This window comes from Sceloporus occidentalis, unplaced genomic scaffold, assembly GCF_023333645.1.
Source record: "Sceloporus occidentalis isolate IW3139 unplaced genomic scaffold, rSceOcc1.0.p SCAF_73, whole genome shotgun sequence".
Classification (NCBI taxonomy): domain Eukaryota; kingdom Metazoa; phylum Chordata; class Lepidosauria; order Squamata; family Phrynosomatidae; genus Sceloporus; species Sceloporus occidentalis.
Window position 1 is genome coordinate 4,206,698 of NW_028317053.1, and position 25,764 is coordinate 4,232,461.

The 25,764-nt window shown below is 39.1% G+C and overlaps 2 protein-coding genes across 6 annotated transcripts; one reads left to right on the plus strand and one right to left on the minus strand.

The window, feature by feature from the left end:
- Positions 1 to 368: 368 nt before the first annotated feature.
- HNRNPK (heterogeneous nuclear ribonucleoprotein K) lies at positions 369 to 20,165 on the minus strand. Of its 5 annotated transcripts, none has more exons than XM_089494594.1 (16): positions 20,097 to 20,165; positions 16,980 to 17,045; positions 16,805 to 16,877; positions 15,792 to 15,889; positions 14,004 to 14,060; positions 12,657 to 12,700; positions 11,693 to 11,765; positions 10,185 to 10,298; positions 7,181 to 7,309; positions 6,454 to 6,755; positions 6,014 to 6,068; positions 4,270 to 4,320; positions 2,940 to 2,961; positions 2,777 to 2,859; positions 2,226 to 2,395; positions 369 to 1,482 (listed from the first exon to the last, which is right to left on the minus strand). In XM_089494594.1, the coding sequence occupies exons 3-16, from the start codon at positions 16,851 to 16,853 to the stop codon at positions 1,449 to 1,451; spliced, it is 1,281 nt and encodes a 426-aa protein (XP_089350720.1). In that variant the 5' UTR covers positions 16,854 to 16,877; positions 16,980 to 17,045; positions 20,097 to 20,165; the 3' UTR covers positions 369 to 1,448. The 5 variants fall into 5 exon arrangements, with proteins under 5 accessions (XP_089350720.1, XP_089350719.1, XP_089350721.1 ...); XM_089494593.1 differs by lacking the exon at positions 20,097 to 20,165 and adding an exon at positions 19,967 to 20,072; XM_089494595.1 differs by lacking the exon at positions 20,097 to 20,165 and adding an exon at positions 19,593 to 19,699 and having other exon boundaries at positions 369 to 1,422.
- RMI1 (RecQ mediated genome instability 1) lies at positions 20,133 to 24,500 on the plus strand. The gene is made up of 2 exons (XM_089494590.1): positions 20,133 to 20,400; positions 22,570 to 24,500. Exon 2 carries the CDS (start codon positions 22,605 to 22,607, stop codon positions 24,306 to 24,308), a length of 1,704 nt encoding a protein of 567 aa, XP_089350716.1. The 5' UTR covers positions 20,133 to 20,400; positions 22,570 to 22,604; the 3' UTR covers positions 24,309 to 24,500.
- The last annotated feature ends 1,264 nt before the right edge of the window (positions 24,501 to 25,764 follow it).

Genomic DNA, 25,764 nt, shown 5'->3' on the forward strand with positions numbered 1-25,764 from the left:
TGGAGATCCAGTAGGGTGTAGTGTTGGACTAGGACACTGGGAGACCAGGGTTCAAATCCCTGCAGGGCCATGGAAGCCCACTGGGTGACATTGGACAAGCCACACTCAGCGTCAGTAGTTAAGGGCAAATCCCCTCTGAACAAATTCTGCCAAGAAAACCCTGTGATGAACCTTAGTGCCGTTGCCCCAAGTCAGAAGGGACTTGAAGGCATACAACGTTTTCTAAGAGGCTCTATGAACATGTGTTGCGCTTGCTGCATTTGGGAAACGTTTTCACACAGCTTCTGAGTGATGGACGACTTTGGTTTAGCTTGTGATTTGTTGTGAACCTAAAGTACTGAAAAATTGCAGAGAATTAGAACATGAGCCAACGTTGAAAACTGGATTTGTTCCATCCAGTTGGACGTTATTACAATGTTTATTCAAGAAGAGAAATGAACTGGTAAACTATCAATACAAATGCTCAAATTGTACATGAAACATCAAGAGGTTCTTTTGATTTTGCACACAGAGTTCCTATGCAAATAAAACAGAAAGGAGATACAATTATTTCATCCAAGCCTTTATACAATGGAAACATATTTAACAGGTTACAGTTGGATATGGGCAGGATTGCCAAGGATAGAAATCACTAAACTTCTGATATTCTCTACAGTTACTTGCTATTCATTGACAAAGTTTTGCAAGATTTTTATTCAAACCAACATGTTGCAGTACAATATTAGGGGCATACATTTGGAGTAACCAAGAAAAAAACCATTCGTTATATTTTCTTCAGATATACCAAAAGTTTGGAGTCAGCATGTTTACTATCAATATTCCTCTAAAAATTGCCAAAACACGGAAATGGGGTATTCTGCTTCTCTGGTATAAGGGGGGGAAAAAGCCAAACTCAGTGAAAGATGTTGAAGGTGTTATTTTATAGCTAACAAAATGTGCATAAAGAAATGACTGCAATAATTGGTTCACTAAATTTATTTTTAAAATCATAAAACATCTTACAAAAGGGTATTACATTCTGCACACTACTTTGAATGGATGCTGGGATAAGTGGCCTATCAGTACTCCTTCCCCTCTTCAAACCAAAAAAAGGTATAAAAGCAGATGGCTCACAAGTGACAGAAAAAACATTACAGTTTACAACCAACATAGAACAAAAATAAAATCCACCTTCTCTGCTGCTGTTTCAAAATACCAATGTTAGTTTTGTAAGCCACCCTACTCCCAACCAACTATATGTAAAGAACTAAAACGTTACATCTGGTGACAGCAAAAAATTCACTACACCTCAAATGCAGAACACCTATGAAGCAGAGGAATGTTGGCTTTTTAAACAGAAGCAGATTTAAGAAAAAAAAAAGATGCAGGACTCCTTCAGTTCTTCACTAGTCTTAGAAAAACTTTCCAGAATACTGCTTCACACTATAAAAAAGAAAAAATATCTTGCATTAGAATCCTTCAACATCTGCATACTGCTTCACACTATAAGGAAAAAGAAAAAAAAGGCATATATTAGAATGGTTGAACAAACATCTTGAATCAATATTTAAAAATACATTTACAAATTTAATAAAAATTAGACAATACATATTGGTTAAATTCAACAATTTATCATTAGTAGCTATCTACAGTTCAGAATTAAAGTTATACATTGTAATATGCTTTCTAGGCAGTTTTTGTTAAACAAGATAAAGCAAGTAAATATCTATAGCTGTTATACATGGCAGAAAAGAAAACAACGCCAGTAGGTGTGAAATGCTGCATTAACAGCAACAATAGATTTGAACTTGTCCTGTAGAGGCATGGCCTGTGCCATATGGCAGACTGCGATTTGTTGTCGATTTAGTTATCTAAAAACAACAAAATCACTAGTCTTCCACACAGAACTAGACCAACATCCACTGAAATCTTCTACATTTTCTACAGGCTCTATGTAATAGATTACAAGTCGATTTTTATTTTGTTTTATTTTTTATATTTTGCAGCAGTTTTCACCACAGAAAGGAGGACTGCTTGGTTAAGATCATTTCCAGCATGATTAGTTTTGAGGGTGTCTTCATTGAGTAAGAATGGAGAATAGAAGAGAAAAAGCATGCTACCAAGTGCAGAAGTTAGTATAACTATATAACGTGTTCTTTTTAAAAGCAAACATTCTCTTTAAAGACATGTACAAAGAAACATTACATATGCATGTAGGTAACAGATGCAGTAGGGTGAAAACTTGCCTGTTTTGCAGTAAATACTGTGCATTTTGAATCTGGTCCTGTGTGCCTGTAATAGTTATTATCCGATCTTCCGAACCCTCTAAGGGTTCATCAATTTTGATTGAAGCTCCTGATTCATGGCGTATCTGTTTAATCCTCTGACCTCCTTTTCCGATAATAGAACCAGCCAACTGAAAAGAAAGATCATTTTAGCCACAGCTCATAAATTCATTATTCTAATACACTAACAAGCTACATACCTCAGTCCAAATAATTACAGTATGACAAATAAGACAGCCAACCTGGTTAATATATTCTTTAAGAAGTGGAGGTAGTGGCAAGAATGAAAAATTGCAACTTTTATAATCAAAATTAAAATGCAAACCTAATCTATGAACTTGGAGAATAGGTCTGACTCCCTGAACTAATATGAAAAACTATTTCTAAAAATTTATTTGAAAAGATTTTGGCTAAATTATTATTATCATTATTATTATTATTATTAAACTTTATTTCTAGAGCGCTGTAATTATACTCTTTATAACTAAAGAGAAGTTAATGTATATACTTACATCTTTGGGTATTGTTACTTGTGTGGTAATGATGGGTCCGCCGAGATCACCATAAGAGCCACGACCCCCTGCGTAAGAATAGTCTATTTTAAAAGAGATGCATCTAGTTCTTTTAATGAATAAAACAAAAAAAATTGTACAATAAATAGGTATGAAATCTTACCATATCCTGATCCACCCTCGAACTATTTAAAAAAAGAAAAAAGAAAAAAGTCTTATCTTCTATGTCAGAACTGAGTATTAACCAACCTAAGTAACTCAAGTATTCTAGATAGTTGGAAAATATTTGACTTCTGCTTTAAAACTACAGGTTTACATACATAGAATTTTTAAGATCTCAAAAGGGAGGGCTTGTTTCGAATGCTTTCTATCTGACAAACCTGACATTATGGCAGAATACAGAATAAGTTCTTTTACAAAATTCCCAGAACACTGTAGAATTCCTTGGGGGCTCCAGAGGCTTGAAAGCACTACCACAAAGCAGAGATTTTTCAAGAACTTTTGAATGGCGTTAAATGACAAATAAGTTATTAACTATGAAATCAAAGCTAGCAGTCATAAATTTCAGAATGCCAGCATCAGCAATTACCAGTTAGTGCACAGCCCACAACACTGGTTGACCTGCTGCTACTATTGAACGTGTATTAATATTCTGACAATCACACAGAAAGGGGGAGATATTAAGTGCACATACTACCAACTCTTACACAACTGTTATAATGCATGCCCATTAAGCTAAATAGAAATACCAGCCAATCCATACAAAGAAAGTTATGTAAGCATGCATATGCGAGTCTACACATTTGTGCGCATACACACACACACACACACACACACACACACACACACCCCTCTTTCAAAATTGAGCACTGAAACAAGCCTGTGCAAACATAATTTAAACAGAATATAGAAAGTGAGTATTTTAGTTTTCTAAACCTGGAACTCTATGTGGCTGTATTTCAACAAACATTAACTCAAAGAATGCTTTGCATATTTAAATAAATCAATCTTCATATAAAATAAAATGCACTGGCATTCTGCAATGGGCAGAACGCAAGGCATGTTTCCATACTAATCAGATGAGCAATCCTGTAGAGCCCCTATTTAGTGAGCACTTTACCTTTGTCTCAACAAAATATACATTTATGTATCAAATAATAAAATATATGTGTTTACATATCAACACAATTATCAGATGTAGGGTTACCTAACTTGTCGCCCTCAAAATATAGTTGGATTGCAACTATGAGCATTCAGCATTAGCTATGCTGGTAAGACTAATGGGACTTGCAGTCCAACAAAACCTGGAAGCCACACTTCAGCAACTCTTGCCTTCCATACCAATGCCAATTTTTGGTTATCTGCAACATTTGAACAAAACTAATTTATTTCCTGTCCCTTTGCATGAAAAGCTAAGAAAAGCATGTAGACTCTCTTTTAAAAAAGCAGTAACAAATTAAATGTGACTTTAAAAAAACAGAAAATGTACTCACCATCTCTGGTGTTTCTATGTCATCACAAGCATTGACATGACACTGCATCATCTTGCCAAATAGAGTACATTACAAAGAAAGGAAGGGAGGGGGGACATTTTGAGCCAGTCACTATCTTCAAGCAGATGTGTAAGTAACCCAGAAACATTCATGCACCCACATACCCAGATTACAACCATGAGAGAGAAACTGCAGATAAATCATAGATCAAATTTACATGCCACAATAAGCCAAAATGCTGTCTGCTTGTGCACTCCCTTAGAAGTAGGGGGTGATAAGCAATTCACAGATGTGTCACCTTTTGCTTTGTTATTCTGAAGTCCAAAGCATGCATTCTGGTTTCTCGCTCCCTTCCTATAATAAATTAAGCATAAACGGAAAGTCTTGTGACTTGCCTAACTCCTGCCTTATGCAGTAGAACCAATTGGGCTGCACACAATTGACACCTGTGGTGCCTGAATTATACTAAATTTCATATCTGACACAGACCACACAAACCCTAATTTTAAAATACTTGCAGATTCCAAGAATGCCTGTTCTCCCTGCTCTGTAAGTGCAATTTCCAAAGGTTTCAATCTAGCCTACTCTTTACTGTCCACATACATTCTCTTTAGACTGAACACAACACTGAGTCATTTCGTCTTCCGTCTTGGCACACACCTCACCTACGTACTTTTAAATTGTCAACTTATGGCAACCCCATGAATGCCACAGGGTATTCTTAGGCAGAAATTACTAAGTTTCTTCTTCTGTTACAGAATATTGTGTTGGCTGAGAGCCCCATCCAAGCAACAACCAGGGCTGACCTTGTTTAGCTTCCAAGGTCAGACAGGATCTTGTGTCTTTAGGGTATTTTGGCTGAACTTGTCATTCTACACAGCCAGTTTTGTCCAAGACAAGTGAAATGTCATTGGGACAGAGGAAAATGATAAAATCACTTCTTCTCTTATCCCACTTGCATGCACCCTCTGAGCCAAACTCTGCTCAGGTCATGCTACCATGAGTAAGAACAAAACTCTTGATTCAACACTTTAGTTTTTTCATCAACCAAGTGACTGAAGAATACACTGGATTTCTGAAGCAATGGACTTCAAATAAATTGCAAACACATTTGAAGTTCAGGGTTGACTGCTTTATAAAACGGACAACACAAGCTTCACTAAATTTTCATCATCTCAAAAAGTTTTGTCCCTGTCACTGAAAGAGAATTTGATGAGCCGGTCCTCATTCCTAAAGAGATAAATGAATTAAAACCAGCCTTACAGCAGAAGTCAAGATAATGCTTAAGATCACAGTGCTTATGCTTGATGTTTATCCAACTTTCTGTTCCAGAATGACTATGTTAGTAGTTGGTCATGAGAATAATGCTCACTAAAAACTAATTTTGTCTTCAGAGTATTCCAACTAATCTGGGACCAACTATTTGCAACTTTATTGCTTTACATGTTGCAAGTAGTAGCATCCCTCCACAAAAGCAAAATTTTGATCTCTTCATAGCGATTCAGCAAAAAGAAAAATGAAATGCATACCCCAGTATCTACTCTTCTACATACGAAGTCTCTTAACAAATAAAAGGCTACAATAGCACCAAAATAATATATGTAGGACTCTCCAAAATATTGAACAAGGGCATTTATATCCAATAAGGGACTGTAGTTTTAAGACATCTAAAGAGGAATTTTTGTCCCTTTAACAGGAAAAGTGTATTTGTGCAGTCAAATTTCTCCTACTGAAAAAAACTTACCATGCCATCGTAACGGTCACCAGGTCTGCCTCTTCGATCATAAGACATAAGATCCCTTAAGAAAGCAAATTATATATTCAGAGTATGCATTTATACTGAACTGAAATTTTTACATAGCCCATCCAAAACTCTGTACATCATCCATGTTTCAAGGGAAATGCAACTTTCTCTAAATAAAGTTGTGAGATAAAAAAGCATACTAATGTTGTATATGGAACATACAGTTACCTCTAATTTATATCAAAAGAAAAATAGCCTGACCATAAAATGCATTTTAAAAATTCATCATATCTCACTTCAAACTCACAAAACACAATCCTACTATTTAGAACGTTTGCATTCTCTCCTCCAGTAGTCTACACCTTATTGCTGAAAACTACGCAATTCAATACTGCTCTAAGAAAATATTAATAAGGGAAGTACTCATGAAGTTTACTCACCCGCCTCGAGGAGGAGGAGGGGGAGGAAGAGGAAGATTGCGAGCTCTGCTACCACCTCTACCACCACGGCCTGGAGGAGGGGGAGGTGGTCCTCTGCGAGGGCTCATATCATCATAATCTCTTCGTGGAGGCATGGGACGACCACGACCTGGAGGCATTCGATCAAAGCCCCCCCTGCCACGCATTGGGAAGCCTACAGGACGTCCCCTTCTGTCATCAAACATCATTGTAAATCCACCATAATCATATGTTTCATCATAAAAATTGGGATCATAGGGCTGTGCACGTCCTTTGATTGGTGACTAATACGAAACAAAAAAAATCAAAGTTAGTAATTTGAACATTATCATCCCAATGTAAAAGACAAAACTGGCTTTGTTAAAATTTATACCAACTGTGCCTTAAAAATAGCATTCAAAGTAGCTAACAGTTAAGTTGAGATAAAACACAAAATTTTGAGTTAAACCTAAAAATAAAATTAAACAGTATCAACCAAGTAACACTTGCTTCAGTAAAGAAATCCTCTTAAAAATCTATCTGAATATACACATCTTTGCATATCCAAATCTAAAGGCAATATGCATTGGTTCTCTGTAACAATGCAAGTTTCCCTCAAATTGTGTTAGTACTCTAGAAAATGCTGCTAACAGTATGAACATTACTGTATCCACACAAAAAGGACCACCTGGAAAATTTAAAGAATTTAATATTTTTTGGATTACATTACCTCTGATATAAGATCCAGTATTATTTTGATGCATTCCACAACTCTATCAGGCTTTCCACCAATTAGCACCACTCTGTCAGAAGAATGAGGACAACATTCTTGGAAGAGTTTAATGGTGGTTTGAGTGTTCTGTGAAAAAAGTTACACACAGAGATGACTGATTCAAAATGAGCTTTAACCAGTAACTAAGTTTAAAGTTATTTAAAACACTATCTGTTAAGATTTTCATGATGAATAAGAGGCAAAGTTAAGCAGATAGAAACACACAGGTAGCTTCTTAAGAGATAAGATTCAGGAGTCATTCAACCTCAGGAAGTGGTATAACTAGTGTAAAACTGAAAGGGAACTGATCATGTGCTGCATCATAACCTCAGCTAGATACCAAAGACTTGGTTGGACCATCACAAGCTGTAAATCTGGAAGTAGCAAGAACCCATGCTAAAACAGTCTATGTCATTACTTCTAGGGCCACCCATAATAATTAGGTTCAAATTGTATGGATGTCTTTCTATTTATTTATTCTTATCCAGAGTAATTTTAGGACAGAACAACAGAACTGGTATCATTCACTCATCTCAAAACTCTGAAGGATCTGTCAGCAGGATCTTACAGATATTAAGGCTATGGGAAAGAATGTATACCACTGTAGAACCGCACAGGCTGTCATGGGGAAGAACAACGTTCCTCCAGTGAGGTAGGTAGTTAGTACAAAGCAGAATATCCTAAAGAATACTGTGAATTATTCAATTAGGTTGATGAGGATATTCTGAATAATTCAATTAAGCCCTTTCCAATATCTCCCATGGAGGCAGAGAAGATGAAAGTTAATCCCACTTCCCAACCCGTCTTTAAAATGAAATTGTATGTCAAGGCATCTGTGGCCCGGTACAGACCGCCCCAAAAGGGCCGTCTGCCAGCGCCTAGTTTTGCTCTGCGGGGAATCGCAACTTCCAGATCACGGGACTTCCCTGTGGAGGAAAAAGAAGCCGCAAAAAGTGGCACTCGCAACATCATAATTGCCCCATGACGCATACGTAACAATGGCAGCGCCCATCTGTACAGTTACGCCATCGTCACGTGCTAGGGTTGAGGCACATGTGGGTGGAGTGCCCTCTTCCAACCCCTAGCACGTAACAAGGGCGCCTCAGAACTCTACTCGGCCACTTTTTTTTTTAATGACAACTAGCACATAATGTCTCCCATATTCTTCATGAGTGGCCTATCATCTAAGCTAAAGGGACTTGTAAGCTAACAATGCCTCAAAAGCCACATGACTGCCACAATTGTTTTCTAGCTTTCAATGATTTGAAAGAATGCTATCATTAGCATTTTTTCTTCTATGTTGATGGCCAATTTTTCCAATGACTTCCCTAACCACGATAACTCCAAGCTACATGTATACATGATTTATAAGTGCCTAAGTACTGAAATGTACTATTTTGTTTTAAAACACCTTTAAATTGGCTCTTGTTTTATTAATCGTTTTGAATATACAGTGGACCCTTGTTATACGCTGGGGTTTGGTTCCAAGATTCCCCATGTATAACAAAATCCATGTATGCTCAAGTCCCATTAAATATAATGACATAGCAAAATGGTGTCCCTTATAAAAACTGGAAAATCAAGGTAAATTTACACTTTTTTGGAACATTTTCAAACCGTGTATGCTTGAATCCGTGTATTAAAAAATCCATGTATAAGAAGGGCCGCCTGTAGTATCTCACAAGAATTCCAAGAGTACCTCTTTAGTCACAGCTTCCCTACTGTTCCCCTTGACTAATGTTCACTCTCCTGACTTTTCAGAAAGAGTTACACTTGCATCTATAAAAAAACGAGCTCTACAAATTTGGGTGACAGACATCCTCCTGTCAACAATGTCATAAACTGATTCATGGGCTCTAAAGCTGTGTTAAGTTGATTTGTTGCAAATCAAAAGCTGCCTTGTTGCTTGTAAATTTTCACTAAGCCATAGGAGGCCCAGTCATTAGAAACTGGGGGAGCTAATATGGGTTGTAAGAATGAGCCTTGAGCGAAGGAGATGATCTTTTTTAAAGGAATATCCTGCAGAACGTTTTACAGTGCTATACATTCAAATTAGGCTGCCTGCATTCCACTTATTTATTGACCCTAAAAATAAATAGAATCGGGAACCTGTCAGTTCTGTTTAAACTTTCCCAGTTTCCCAAAGAAAAGATAAATCGCCTTAATAAATTTAAAAATGACTGCTTCAGCTATGGAAGAAAATGTAGTGTTTACATATACATTACATAAATATTGTTTGAATCCCCTGCCCCTTTAGTAACTAGAACTAAAAGAAATAGAGCAAGATCAAAACAAAAAACGATATTCTTCTCCTTTTTCTTTCACTGGAAGGAAAATGTGCATTTCCAAGTAAACCACCCACTATTTGGGGTTCTTAAAGTTTTTATTTATATTTCACCTCAACTCATTTATATTCTCATCACTCAATATACAATTAAGGACTGATAATATTTCCATATTTAAATGACACTGTGCCTGATCAGATTTTCAGAGAATGTATTTTCTAGCTACCTAATGTTATGCTGGACATGACCTATGAAGACCTATATGGCTTAGGTGCAGATTATCTGAAAGATTTACAAGGGAAGATTTTCTCAGTCTCACCATGCATGCATTATGAGGACATGAGAGAATCTTCTCAGTGGCTGCTCCATCCTCTGGAACTCCTTTTCGCAAGAGTCTAGGCTGGCCTCCCCCTTCCCGATTTCCTTTGGCAGCAGGCAAAGACCTTTTTCTTTAAACCGACTTTTAATGGGTAAATGGGAGCTTCTGACTGAAACATGTATTTTATTTTTTTTAAACTTCCGTATGATTTTAAATGATTTTATATTTTTAATGTGTGGGTTAACTGTTTTTTAAATAGTTAGGTTTTGGGAGCTGCCTTGGGTCCCTGCTCTGGGAGAAAGGTGACATACAAATAAAATACTAAATATGATAAATATCAAAAGAACAAAAATGTTACCTCTCTGAGTTCTTTGATTTTAGCACCCTTGACACCAATTATTCCTCCAGCCAGACTCTGATGAATCAACAATCGTAACTCACAGTCAAAGTCACTTCCTTTGTAATGCTGGTACTGGGCAAATTTGGGGAGAAAAGAGTAAGAGAAAAATTTTCTTCAATTAGTACCCATTTAAACCATGATAATATAGTAATTTCTACTGTTAATCCATATTAGTAATACTATTATATGCTGCTACTTTTGCTGATCTCTAATCAACATTTATCACACATTAAATCCAAATTCAGTTCTTTAAAGATATAGTATACCATGATTCAAAGAACTGTGCAAACACTGATCCAAGAGTTATCAAAGGGAAACATTCCCTTAACCTGCATAGTATTCATAATAAAATGTTTCTGACTTCAAGAAATTTTTCAAGCAGACGTGAAAGATGCAGAATCAGATGTTCAAAGTGGAAAATCTTTCTTGTGTGTATGTGTATATACAGTGGACCCTTGTTATACGCTGGGGTTTGGTTCCAAGATCCCCCGTGTATAACAAAATCCGTGTATGCTCAAGTCCCATTAAATATGACATAGCAAAATGGTGTCCCTTATAAAAATGGAAAATCAAGGTAAATTGATACTTTTCTGGAATATTTTCAAACCGTGTATGCTTGAATCCGTGTATAAAAAATCCGTGTACAAGAAGGGCCGACTGTATGTGCCTTCAGGTTGCCTGTCAATTTATGGTGACTACATGAATTTCAGATTAACCTAAAATATAAGTCCACTTTGTGAAATCCTGGGGCCAGGACAGACAATAATGCTCTCTATGATTCTGAGTTCTTATCATGAAGCTTCCTATATCTTACATTGAATTTAAAGTTATTATGTAATTTGATTATGCACACAAAACATATTTATTTCATTTATACCCTGCCCTTCAGCCAAATAGTCCCCAAGCAGTTTACAAATGGCTAACTTGACAAATCCCTACCACCCTCAGGCTTGCAATGTAAGACACAAAACAGAAGGAAAAGGGGATGGAAGTGGGGAAGGCATTAAGTCCAGTAGGTGCTGGCTGCTGTTCTTTTTCTACTCAGAGGTCAGAGTAATGGCAGTTGGGAAGAGCGAGGGTCTTTCATCAGCTGCTGGAATGAAGTCACACCCAATCTTCAAAAACTACCGTAACGGGCAAGTTTGCTCACCTACCCCTCTAATCTCCCCAAACAAAAAATAGCAAAATGACATAATGCCCCTTGATACAGAAACGTGGTGGTTCAGCCCATCAGAAAGGAAAAAATGGCTCAACCCTGTTTGCAATTGCCAACCCCTGATCAAGTGCATGTACAGTATGGGGAACTGTATCCTTCTCAGTTTTGGTGATGAAGATAGTGCCACTAGTAGAAGACCTTCACTGGATTCCACTCACAATTTTTGCACAGAGACAAAAAAAGTAGCACAAAATAGAATTCATTATGAGTGACATTCGGATGAATCATCTCAAATATGCTGAACTCTTACCTCCTCTAAAGTAGGGATGATTTTCTTCAAAATTTCTCCAATTGTTTCAATATCTGCACTTATGCTCAGTATGCTGTCACATCACATTATCGCAAGTCACAAACAAGATGGGAAAAAGGTAAAGTAAGTTGTGTATTCATAATTATATGGATTATAAGTCAACTCTGAGTAGAACTTAAGATAATACTCCCCATTTAAGTAAGCCTGCTTATTGAAGTTATAGCACATGCACCTCTTTGTATGCCCAATAATATAGATGGTAAAAGTTTAAAATAAGATTTTGGAGATAGAGAACGAAGTTCTTGGAAGGAGGCAGATTAAGTGGACAAGAAATTGACGAAGAACTGAAAGTAGGAGTGAATACTCATGTTCCCCGCTACCATTAATTTAGGACACCCTCACTATTACATTGTTAAAACTGGCACACCTTCTCCTAAGAGACATGGGAATATGCAAGTAGTGAACATTGTATTCGGAATAGGGTTATGAGACCAGTTAGAAATTAGATTACTAATGGGCTCTGCAAGAAACAAATACAAATGCAAGACAATAAAAAAAAAAAAGACAACACAAATGAGAAGTGAAGGAGAGTGAACCAGGAGTTAGCATTTCATCAGAAAAAAATTATTAACAGGCAATGCTTGGGGAGCAAGGTGGGCCACAAAGACAGAGCAGAGCAAGATAGTATTTTGAAACAATCTGATTTACAATTTACGATGCAGCAAATATACAACAATTGAAGCTGTGCTCCTTCCATTGAAATAAAATTAGTGGATTGTTGGGTGGGCAACTCACGTAAAAGTTCAGTGACAAAAATAAGACTTAATGGGGAAAATAAGACAGAAAACTTAAAAAAAACAATACACCGTCTAAGGGGATACTATTTAATTATATAAAAGGCAGGTAATAATATACATTTCTCTCTTTCTAATCAGGCAGTGAGGCATAAACTGTTGGGACATACCGCTCGGGGCCACTGCTGTCTGGGACTGAAACACTGGCATTGTACTGCATTGGTCATTGGCGTTCGTGGATGTTGGCATTGGGCATGGGCATTCAATCAGAAGTTGTCAAGTAAGGCACCCGTTTGGCAACGAGCACATTTTTGGGCATAGCCAACCAGGGTTTTCACATGGGCGTTCAGGGGCGGATGGGCCAACGTCATGGTGGGCAACGCAGGGGCAAGTCGATCCAGTACATGGGCAACGGAGAGATATATGGCCAAAAAAACAAGGAGAGGGAAGAGGGGGAAAAGCAATAAATTTTAATTTAATACAAACTATACTCATTACTCTCAATGAAACAAGCTTAAGTTGTTCTGAAGACTAACACAACAACGGATAGCTACAATGACAGTGGCTTAACTGTTATGGACTGTAAAAATGTGTTACTTGGCCTAAACTACTTTTAACATTAAAAGTTTAGTAGCAGGCTGGCTCATGAGGGTAGACACAAGATCTGTAGATTCAGATTACTGAAATCCTGGGAAAACTGGGAAAGCCACTAATCCAGGAATTATATGTATGAAATCTGTATTTAGGTTGGTGAATGTTTAAATACACTAGCTTCAGAAAGGTCTGTTACTACACAAGTGATTGCTACCCAGGTTCTTCCTTATACCTCAGATCTAGTAATTAAAGTTGACAATTGTAACATTCTGCACGAGTTTATTTTACAGTATCATGAAAATATCAAACACAATGTGAAATGATATATCGCCAAATATTTTATTAAATACCAGTATCACTACTACTTTAAAATACTGAAAATTATACACAATAAAGAAATGGCTTTTTAAGAAGCATAGTGTTGAACTATGGAGCACAACTAATACGTGTCTATTCACAAGAGTCAACCCACTATAAAAAGTAAAAATCTTTAAAGTCATGTTTACTGAGAATTCCTTCCAGGTTACAATTCATTTACAATGCTCTGCTCCCATACACAAAATTATGTCAGTTGGAACACTGCCTAAAGAGAGACTTTTTAAAACAAGGATCATTCCATGATCATCTGCAATTCAGAAACTGCATTATACAGGAAATTTAAGTTCTCCAGAAGCGCAAGTTAACAGAAAATCCTATTTAGTGTAGTGATTCTGTAAAATCAGGGAAAGGAATATTTTCTCATGACTTGTTCCATTTTTAAAAAATTAAAAACTATATATATCAAATGAACGGAATAGCCTGACATCTGAACTTATTTTTTTAAACAAAAGAGGTGCAAATAAAATTTCCACAGTTGCTAGAAGTATACAATCTGCCTAAAACGTCAGGTTCTGCAAAATGGTGTTTAACTTGTAAATACTCACGTCTGTACGAAGCGCCTTAATATTTTTGCCACCTTTGCCAATCACTGCTCCAGCATTCTAAAATAGTAGAAAGTTAGATTAGTTTCTCAAATACAATCAACCAAAATAGAAGGGGCAATGAATTAAATCTATTGCACTAAATTTGACAGCTTTGCAAGTTTAGTGTTTTATTCTGGTGCCTTAAAACATCAGCAGTCTGCAATTTTCAAAGTAGTAGTCGTGACAGTCTCTTGCAGCATAAAAAGGAGGGAGATGGGAGGAAGAGAAAAATAAGAAAATAACCGTGGCAGCACCTTTACGACTAATTGGTTTTTATTTTAGCATGAACTTTTGTGGCTACAATCCCATGTCTTTAAATGCAGTACAGAGTGATAATCAATGCTCAGGTATAAAGCATATTTACAGAGTTATGGGAGTGGGACACAATGTACCAGGAGTCAGAAAAATACAAACCATGACCTTTGTCCTACATTTTCAAAGGCTGAATAAGGTGATACAAGTCTTCTTTATAGTAGTTAGTTAGTGTTGATGTATGAAAAGTATAAATCTTCTTACTAAAAGTCAGTTTCTCCAAGAAGATTCCTTTTGTTATACGCGCAGGACTGATGACTCTTTATGTATTAAATATATAAAAGCCATTGTCTATGTTCATACCTCTGCTAGTGGACTGCAATTTGTGAAGATAATTCAATTCAGCAGTTTCTCTTTCTAGTCTTGCTTTGTAATTTCCTTGTTCGAGGACAGCAACCAGTAAACAACTTACTGTTTGCCCAGGAAATGTTCTACAACTGATTTTTAGGTACTGCCATTTCTAATGCCAAATTTATGTTCATTAATCCTCTGTCATAGAAATGGTCCTATCTGTCCAATATAGAGGGGCGCTCCTGGCATAGGATGGCATACATGATATTGGAGGAAGCTAAGTAAGTGTACCTCTGATGTTGTGAATGCTATTACTGGCCCCTGTAATACTGCTCCCAGAGAAGTTGTGGGGGCACAGTTAGCATCTGGGCTTGTGGCAAGGTCTTGTTTCTAAATTGCCATCCACGTTATATGTATCCTGTTGCAACTGAGTAGTTACCTAGACTGTCTGTAGGCCAATAAAGAGCTGCCTCCCAGAACTGCAGAGTTATCACTTAGAAAAGTTTTTAATTCTAGAGGTCAACAGGGCAACCAATATTTAAAAAAAAAAATCAAAAGCTTATGCTCAATTATTTGATTCAATTATTTAATTCAAAATGTACAACATTTACGCCTGACTCCTGATACGAAATCTTGGGCTTTGTAATAATAATTTTGTGGAAAATTTGTAAATAAAAAATGTTTACTGTGCAAGAGTTCACTGATCATTAAAATTCTGAACATCTTCCAATGTTAACTTTTATAAGGCAAGAAGGTCCCCCAACAGGCCGCATGGTCAAGAGGGAACCTTAACATAAATCCCCTGTTCTAGTTCAACTCTGATGTTTCAATTCAGATACTTATGGAGTGCTGAAATATCAGAATGTTCTTTAGTACTGTAAAGACAAAGTAAACCAACAGGCTAAATCAGACCATATTTTATTCAAGGCACCTAAAATATTTCTGGTAAAGATTCCAATTCAGCTTTCCTCCATAGAAAACCCATATCATGTCCCCATATTTGGACCTCCTGAAGCAGTTTTGTTTCTCCCACTATAACCACCAACACTCTTAAATTGCTTATACAAAGTTCAACGTAAATAGCCAAATTAAACAAAATAGTATATACAGAATTTGAAATATATATTGACCAAAAATGAAACATACTTTGCTCTGAAGCAGAATGCGCAGTTCCACCATTTCATCAGTGTTCCTAGACCTTTTGAAGGCCTGTTCTTCTTCAATATCTTCAGCTGGCCGTTTGCCTAATATTGTGGGTAAAAATAATGAAAACAAGAGTGTTGTTTTTTCAAGCAGAAGATCACAGATACTTTCATTAAATGACATACGTGAAGCAACTAATAACTGAGAATGAAAATCCAGTATTTAATCTTTAAGCCAAGCCAGTTCAAGCACAAGTCATTACTACTCAAACAAGATTTATAAGGAAAATCTACACATTAGTTTTAGTAAAGCACTTCAAGGAACATTCAATGGATCTCAAGAATCTTATTGCCCATGTTTACTGAGAGGAAGCCACAACTACTTACTAGCTAAACTGTATTTTTAAAATTTATTAACAGCAGTAATGTCATTTGTGTCAACTGCTACCCAACCAGTATCAAACCTCATTTGTTAGATTTCACAGAAACCACAAAGAATCCGCACTATATGGTTATTATTATAATTTATAAAGGTCTTACCATCTATCAAATCACAAATTATAAACATTCTGAACTCCATAACGCTCTGAGATTCAAGTGTTTCCATTTTTTAAAAAAATTAAAACATTTCAAAATGAGGATAATGAAAATTCAATGGTGGTAGCATTCTCTTTTCTCCACCAGTAAAAATGCACTGCTGGTAGAATCCATTTCCCCTCGCCTGATGCAGCTTGCAAATCTGCCCTACAAAACTGGAAACCCCTCTGAAGCAGATTAAGGGCAAAGGGAAGATGTCTGCATTGCATTACAGTGAATGGATTTTTATTCGATATGCACACATCTGCCAAGTAACAATGTTTTACAGAAAGTATAGGATGCACAGCTGACAAATCAAGTTTTTATTAGACCAATGACTACATTTTGAAGCACTAATGAATGTCATGGTCAAGTTCTACATACATTAGTATAGCCCATTACAGGTCTAATTTACATTATACAGTATACTCTAAAACTTACCATTAGTTTCTGTATTAGTAAAAGTCTCCTCTTGCTGTTCAGTCTCCATTATTCTAAGACTTGTAGGTAAAACCTGTCAAATAATAAATACAACTGAAGAGCTTCAACCACAAACTGGGCACCTTTGTTAAGTAAGTGAAGAGCAGCAGGGGAATGTTGGGTTTACAACACTTACCAATATTATATAGCTTTGCTCCAAGCAAACCTTAAATGTTCTGGGCGGGATCAAAGATCAGACAGCCTATGAAAAGCAACGTACATTAAGTATTGGTCTTGCTCTTTTACACGATTAGATCAAGTTTAGACAAGCAAACATTTATCAACATGTATATTTCTATCCCCTCAAATAGCCAACTTTTCTCTGAAATGCAACCCCAGGACATATGCCATTTAAAACCAGCATTGAATGTCTATTTTAACTAACTCCTTAATTAAATGAATCTCTTTCATTCTGAACATGTCACTTCTTTATATTAAGGGAAAAAATGAACGCACTACTTTGGTTTCCCACATGAATGCTAGTTTCTACATCTGGTTAGCTCTGCAGCCAACTAAGGTCACTGTGTAAACTTTACCATTTCATTTACTCTGACGATCTTCTAATTTGTACCCCCCCAAAACACACTTTCTGTATCTATTTTTAAAAATGCAGCCCTATTTTTACCTCTTGCAACAGGACAAGAATCCATCCTAACCCCAGACAACTACACAATTACATGAAGCATTTTGCAGTCTTGCGTTAAGTGCTTACAACAAAGGTTTAAAATACAGTGTGATAATTAGCTAGCTATGGCCAAAACACACCTCAAAAACAATACAGTCTGCGTCTGCTTTAGCTGTCCTGGCTGAATGCTAGGGGCTTCTGGGAACTGTAGTCTTGTAAGACATTTAGCCTTCTCTATGTGAGACCTCTGGTGCCACAACAAACTATAATTCCCAGGATTCCCTAGCACTGAGCCAGGGCAGTTAAAGAGGTCCCAAACTGGATTATTTCTGCAGTGCGTTTTGGACCTATAGCAGAAGTGGCTTCATTTCCATCTTCAGCAAGCTTCTGACTGCTGGGAAAAAACCTAACCTTAATCCTTCTCCCTTCCATCTTTGTGCAATTCAACCACCCCCCACCACCACATAGATATACATACACAACCACCACGATCCACCCTGAAGAAGCCTGCTCTTTACAATGTTGTTAGCAACGGAGGGGAGCAACGGCTGCTCCATAAAGGCAGCAGCGCCCAAGGCACAAGCGTCGGTTTTGAATCCTGGCTCCATGTGGGCAAAGCATGGCCCATGAATTATAATAATAATAATAATGATTATTGTTACTATTATTTTGACACTGCTTTACCAAAAAGGGCTGCAGACAGCAGAGGCTGAAAGGTGGGCAAAGTGTGGCCTGTTCAGTTAAATTTCTTTATGTAGTTTCTATCCCGCCTTCCTTCTTGAAGGAGCCCAAGGCGCGTCACAATAAGGTTGTTACTATTACTATTATTATTATTATTATTATTGCCACAACTGCTATAACACAAAGGCCCGCCCAAGTGCAGACAGGGCTGACTCCGTGGTTCCCAGTCTTCCTTCCTTCCTTGCTAAGGCTTTCATGGCCCTTTAATACCCGCCAACCCTAGAACCCTGTCCGTTGAGTGCAATTCAAGCGCGTGCTTCCCGACAGTCTTGGGCGGCCCCTAAGGAAGGGTCGTCGGCTGAGAACCACTAAGCCATGGCAAGAGCCTGCTCTCAACGGCGGCGCGGTCCTTAACAGCAGCGACTGACGGATTGCAGCCGTTAACGAGGGAGGGAGGGAGGGAGGGGGCCAGAGGAGGCCCCCAGTTGCGTAAGGCGACCCGCCTGACGGAAGGAAGGAGAGGACCCAAAAATGGCGGCGGCTGGGAGAGCAGCTGGGGCTCTGTAATGGCGGTCACGAGCGGAAGGAGGAGGAGGAGGAGGAGCACCGCCACGCGGAGCACGAGCAGCAAGATGGGGCGCCCCCTTCCTTCCTTCCCTCCCTCTCTCCCGCCGCCACGGGCTCCGAGACACAAAAGAGCGCGGCCGGAGGAAGAGGAGGAGAAGGCAGGGAGGGAGGGAGGGAGGAAGGGGAAGCTTCCTGGGGCCCACGAAGGGCAGGAAACGCCTCTCTCCCTCCCTCGTCCGCCATGATGCCTGCGCCAACGGACCGTTTCCTGCCTGGGCGAAGAGGGAGCCCCGAGGATTTAACACATCCAACACAAGGAGGCCTCCCAGGACACAACGCCACTCAAACACACACAGAGAGATAGATAGATAGAGAGAGATAGATGCCTGCGCAGATGTATGTATGCATGTAGTATATATCTATCTATCTCTGTGTGTGTATGCTGTATATGTAAAGATATATAGATAGCTATCACAGACTGGCGGAGCTGGAAGAGACCCCGAAAGGTCCCTGGCCCAGTCCAGCCCCTTCTTCTGCCATGCAGGGACTCTCCCTCAAAGCACCCCAGCCTCTGCCTAAGGGCCTCCAAAGATAGAGCAGTATCTGTAGGTCATGTTTATGTGTCTATAGATGCACAAGTATTACATATATATATACACACACATATCTCTATGTAATATGTGTGAGAAGATGATATACACGTGCATAGAGGGATGTCTATCTATCTATCTATCTATGAGCCTGTGTGTGTATAATACTTCCGCGCACCCCCGTTCGAAGCGTCCCCGGCCTAACGGTCGCAGCCTGCTCCCAAGCCCCCTCCTCTTCCTTCAACGAAAAAGGAGGCCCCTTTTAAAGCCCTTACGGCGCACTTACTTCCCCCGACGCCGCCCGAGTCCGCCTCTTCGGGAAATGAGGGACGACGAGAGCGGAGGAGAACGGGCCCTGTCCCTCTCTCGCTCTATCCGGCGCGCGCACCCAACGCCGCCGCCGCCGCCACCGCCCCGCTCCTATTGGCTCCCCGTCCTCCCCGCCGCGCTCCCATTGGCTGCCCCACCCGTCCGTCTCTCTCTCTCTCCCTGAAACCCCGCCCTCCGTGGCAAAGCAGGCCCCTTTCTCTCTCTGCCACCGAAGAGGAAGGAGGCAGTTGCTGCAAGGCGCGCCTGGCTCCCTCAGCGCTCCCTCCCTCCCTCCCTCCTCCGCAGCCCCATCTCTCTCTCTCTCACACACAGACCGACCTCGGTACTCACTAGCTCTAGCGATGAGGATAACGATAAAAAGCACTACAATACAATAAAAGATGGCGGCCGTCGAGTTCGTTGTGGTTCTTGGGAAGCGGGGGGCGGCGGGGCTGAGGGCTTGAAGGAGAACAAAACTGACCTCGAGCCGTCTCCGTCAGGAGGAGAAAGAGGAGAGGGAAGGGAAGATGGCGCCCGGGGATCGGAAGCTCCGCCTCGCCGCCCCTCGCCAGCCACCTCCCTCCCTCCCTCCCTGCCCGACTTCTCGCGAGCCTGGCCCCGCCGCCTTCGCTTCAGGCCTCTTTTTCAAAAGTCATGTATTTATTTAGTCCCGCCCGCCTTGGCGCTTAAAACGAAAGCCGAGGGAGGACTAGGCGGGAGAGGAGAGGAGAGGACAGGAGAGGAGGCTGGTAGGCGCCAGGGAAGCAAGCGCCACACGCGCCGAGGTTGGGAGCAGGATTTGAACCCAGAACCCCCCTAATGCGGAATGGTGGGAGGGCGGGAAAGGCTTAGGCTCCCCTCATCATAATAATAATAATGGGGAGCAGGGTTGAGCTCGAGGGGAGCCCTGTGCGATTTCCTCATAAAGCAAAGGCTACAAAATGATTTTAACATTAGTTGACGTTTAAGGCTGCTTCTTTATTAGGGTAGCTTTGGTCCAAAACACACTGCAGAAACAATCCACTTTGGCTCAGTGCTAGGGAATCCTGGGAATTGTAGTTTATTGTGATACCAGAGGAGGCTAAACATCTCACAAAACTACAGTTCCCAGAGTTCCTTAGCATTGAGCCAGGGCAGTTAAAGCGGTCTCAAACTGGATTATTTCTTCAGTGTGTTTTGGGCTTTTGTTTCTTATGGTGTGTGGATTCTTTTTTGCTTCTGCTTAACAGGCCTTGGGCAAGTCACACTCTCTCAGCCTCAGAATGGCAATGTCAAAGCTCCTCTGAAGAAACTTGCCAAAACAACAACAACAACCCTCCATAAGTCATAAACGACTTGAAGGCACACAACAACCAAGATTTCAGTTGAGAAAAGGTTTCCGCTTTCTTCCTCCAACCTCTGACAGAGAAATCCTGCAATTTAAGTCCAAAACACACTGCAGAAATAATCCAGTTGTAGACCACTTTAATTCCCCTGCCTCAGTGCTAGGGAATTGTGGGAACTGTAGTTTATTGTGGCACCAGAGCTCTCTGACAGAGAAGGCTACATATCTTGGGCTATTGCCTAGCATTGAGCCAGGGCAGTTAAAGCAGTCTCACATTGGATGATTTCTGCAGTGTGTTTTGGATCTTGGTCGATTAAATGTCGCTATTTCGCAAAACAAGATGCCTGCCCAGAGGAAAGGGGGTTGGGAAGGGAAGCAAGGCCCCTACAATTTCCAGAATGGAAAAAGCTCCTCCTATTCTCCCTATATTTATTTTTTGTGCTTCTCCTGCTTAATATATGCTTTTCAGGTAAATTTTTGCAGTGTCTCATATGAAGGAGTGCCCAGAAGAATTCTGGAAATGCATGGCGTTGTTAGAAGCGTTTCTCAACCTCTTCAGTGTTTTGCTCCTTTTCACAATTTGTTTGCCTGTTATTGTTTGTTTTTTGCATGTGATTTCCACAACACACCTTCAGACTCTGATCTGCATATCATTGAGGCTGGTTTCACTGAAGGGCCTGGATCTATTTCAGAATAAATACCTTGAGAATGTGGGAAAGCTAACCACAGTCCTACTAATAAAGCCAAGCCCCTAAAACTAGTGGAGCAGGCAAATCTGCTTTCTCCTTTTATCTCCATTTTGCTCCTAACGCATGCTCAATAAGTGATTTTGGAGACAGCTGCTGTTTACCTTGCCCCTTGTATGGAAGCACACAAAGTTGCAGTAGGATCTCTTAGAGTAGACTCCCTTTTTCCCCCAGGGAGAAGCTTTGTTGCACTGTTTACTATAGACACACAGCTGCTACTACACACCATGGTCCAAAACACACTGTGGAAATAATCCAGTTTGAGATCACTTTAACTGCCTCAGCTCAGTGCTAGGGAATCCAGGGATGTGTAGTTTATTTTGTGTGCTTACATACAAGCCACCGGAGCTCTCTGACAGAGAAACCTGAATCTCTCACAAAACTACAGTTCTCAGTATTACCTAGCATTGAGCCAGGGCAGTTAAAGTGACCTCAAATGCTTCTTTCTGCAGTGTGTTTGTCTTTCTCAAGGCCTTGTTCACAATCCAAATGCCCATGCTGCAACTCCTCTTCCAAAAACAAAACAAAACAAAACAAAACCTAGCTAGAGAGAAGGCGAGAAGTGGATCTGGGCTCCACTAAAAAGACTTTGTAAAAAGGAGCTTCTTTGTCAGAGGCTTTGATAACTGACATATGCCTGTAGAAGCTGCCAAAAACAGTTTGCCTCTCAGTTGCTGCCTTACAGGCTACTGTAGCTTGCCTATATGAGCCTATACTGCCAGATTACTTGGCTAGTTTATCACTTGGATTGTAGTTTTGAATTAATGTTTGTAACAGTCTGTAGAGCAATTTATTTTTCCTATGAGCTTCTTTAAGCAATAGCTTATCTGAAGATGTCAAGTATACTTTTATGCTTAGTCAGATGCTATTGTATTTATTTTCAGGGCATTTACAAATCTTCCCTCTACCACAAGAGAAAATGACTACATCTTGTCTTGCAACAAGAGTGGAAACTTGGCTTTCCTCTACTTGGCATGTGAAGGTTCCAGCACAGTGGCTAGAAGCTTGCATTGACTGGATTCAACAAGAAAATGGTGGTTTCAGTTTGGCTCAGGCTTCTCTTAATAAGCAGGTTTTTGAGCAATGGCTTTTTACAGATCTCAGAGATCTCGAATATCCTGTTCTTCCTGACTGCCTTTTAAATTATCCAAAAGGAGAACTGAATGGCTTTTATTCTATACAGATTGATTCACTTGTTGATGTGAGCCAACCTGCCTATTCTCAGTTGCAGAAGTTAAGAGGGAAGAATACTGTTAATGAGGAAATCACTGCTAATACAGAAAGAATTGTGAGATCCTGGGAGGCAAAGCCTTCTCGAATGTTAATGTTGCAACTGACTGATGGTGTACATCACATTCAAGGTATGGAATATCATTCTGTTCCTGTTCTCCACTGTGATCTCCCTCCAGGTACAAAAGTTATGATACAAGGGAATGTTGTATATCGTTTAGGTGTTCTCCTGCTTAAACCAGAAAATGTGAGATTGCTGGGAGGTAAAGTGGATAATCTTATAGAAGAAAATGCTAAGGAAAGAATTCTTACTAGGCTACTTGGAGAAGGGGATGAAAACAGTCCTAATGGTGTTGTGTCAAATAATGGAGAACGTGTGATTCCACAACCTATTGATGAAATTAGCCAAGGTCTGGGTCCTTCTGATGAAGAGCTTCTGGCAAGTCTTGAGGAAAATAATGAATTAATGATCAGTGAAGCACCTGTTGAAAGTGGATATTGCACCAGAAGTACACGTTTAAATTCTACCACATATTCTCTTCCTCCCAACACTGGAAACTACTTGCAACAAGGCTCTGCAGTGTTCACTGAAGAACAAAATATGCAAGGGGATTTTGATGATTTTCCATTAGATGATGATTTGTTTTTAGTAGAAGAGATCCAGCAAGAAGAGAGACAAGATCTGAACAGAAATACCAGCATAAAGAATCAGCCTACTGGAGAAAAAAAACCTGGAGAAGGAACGTTTGCATTTGCGGAAAGTACAAGAGATTTCTCTACAAAACGTAATGTGAAATGCACTCAGAACTTGGATGACTGCTTGGAAAGCAGAAGTATAATAAGTAATAAAGGCAATGAAAAGTCCTCCAGTATCTCTAACAACAAATTAACAGACATTAATGTGGAATCTCAACAGTCTTCTGAGTGTGTACAGGCCTACAAAATAAAGAACAAATGCCTTGCAGTTGGTTTGGATACCCCTCCTTTTACATATTTATCGTTGTTATTAAGTAACAAGCCCAAGGATATTACAACTGTAAAAATTAAAGCATTTATAGTAACTCTTACTGGAAATCTGACAAGCAGCAATGGTTTCTGGAGTGTTGCAGCAAAAATATCCGATGGTACAGCTTTTCTAGAAGTTGATTTTGCTGATGAAATACTAACAAGTTTGATTGGATTTTCAGTACCTGAAATGAAACAATTACGGAAAGATCCTGTCCTATTCCCAAAGCTTAAGGAGGGTTTACAGAATTGCCAGAGAGAACTGATAGACCTCTGTTGTTTGATGACCATTGAATTTAATCCCTCTCAGACAAAAGCAAGAGTAATAATTTTGCAAGATATTAATGAAAATGATTTGAATAATCTAAAAAGACGCTTACATGTGTAACATCTAAATGCCAATTTTGATTGTAATCCAAAGAAAATTAAATAGTCTTTGGTTATGACTGCTGTTTACAGTTAGACAAATTTATTGGGGACACAGAAAATGTTTTAATAATTTCTTTCACTTTTCTATTTCCAAAGTTCTTAATGCTTCCTAAAGGTATCAGCAAAATAAGGTTCATAAATAAATGCAAACAATATATTATGGAGCACATTCTCAAGAATTTTACAGTTCAGAATTACTGAAAATAAGATGATTCATAAACAGTTAAAATAGGCAAGTCATGCTTGTTCTTTATATGTTTTCCTGCTGCATTTAAGATATTTTTATCATATTGGTATTTTCATTTATGCATTTTGGAAAATAATAAATAAAGGAAACTATTCATAAACATAGTAGCCTAATTTGACTAAGCTGAAAGGGTAACAAATCAGACTCAGTTATATTTAATTTATGTATTTATGCCTTTAAAAAACACCAAACAGGCTTGCAAGTTTAGAAAAAGAATTCTTCACATAAATATTGTTTTTCCCCCCATTAATTTTAGATAGTAGTATATACTGGGAGCCAGCATGGTGTAGTGGTTTTAGCATTGGACTACAGCTCTTGGAGCACATGGTTCAAATCCCTGCTCTACTGTGGAAACCCACTGGGTGACCTTAGATGAGTCACATTCTCTCAGCCTCAAAGAGAAGCAAAGATAAACCTTTCTGAACAAATGTTGCCAAGAAGACCATATGTTCGCTTTAGGATTGCCATAAATTGTAAACATACTATCTCTACTAGCTATAGTCTAACTGAGAAGATGGTCCATTATTGTTAAACTGACAATTTAGACTAATAAGACAGTTCAGCAGAATCTTGCCACATTTATATTTCTCCATGGTTTACAGTAGTTCTAAAAATGCATATCAAGACTGAAGTCATATGTGTATTTGCTGAAAAGTCCTGTAAAGGTAATTTGGACTTACGCAGATATTGGTTTGCAAGCTCCGATTACAGTCCTATACTAATGACCTGGAGTGAGCGCTGTAAATAGGCACATATAGGATTGTCCTTCATAAAATTAAAGTGAGGGTACATTAATTTTCTCTATACACCACATAGAAAACATGAAATATTTCCATGTGTTAATATATAAAGTTGGAATATACTATTCAATTTATACACCTCAGGCTTATACTATTCAATTTATACACCTCATCTGATTGTATTGAAGCGAAACAATAAAAGGCAAAGCCCTAGTTACCATATCCTGGCACGCAGCAGTGGGATCTGCATGTTTTGTCCCATCAGTGATTTCTTCATTTTATGGAACATGTGAAATCTCACAGTATGGATCACTTGATGGAAGTGGGATCTGACTCCATTCTCTTTCGCCCCAGAGAAACAGATACTGGCGTTAAATGGGATAACGGTGCATGGATGCAGTCCAGCAGTTACCTACGTTTTTCAGTGA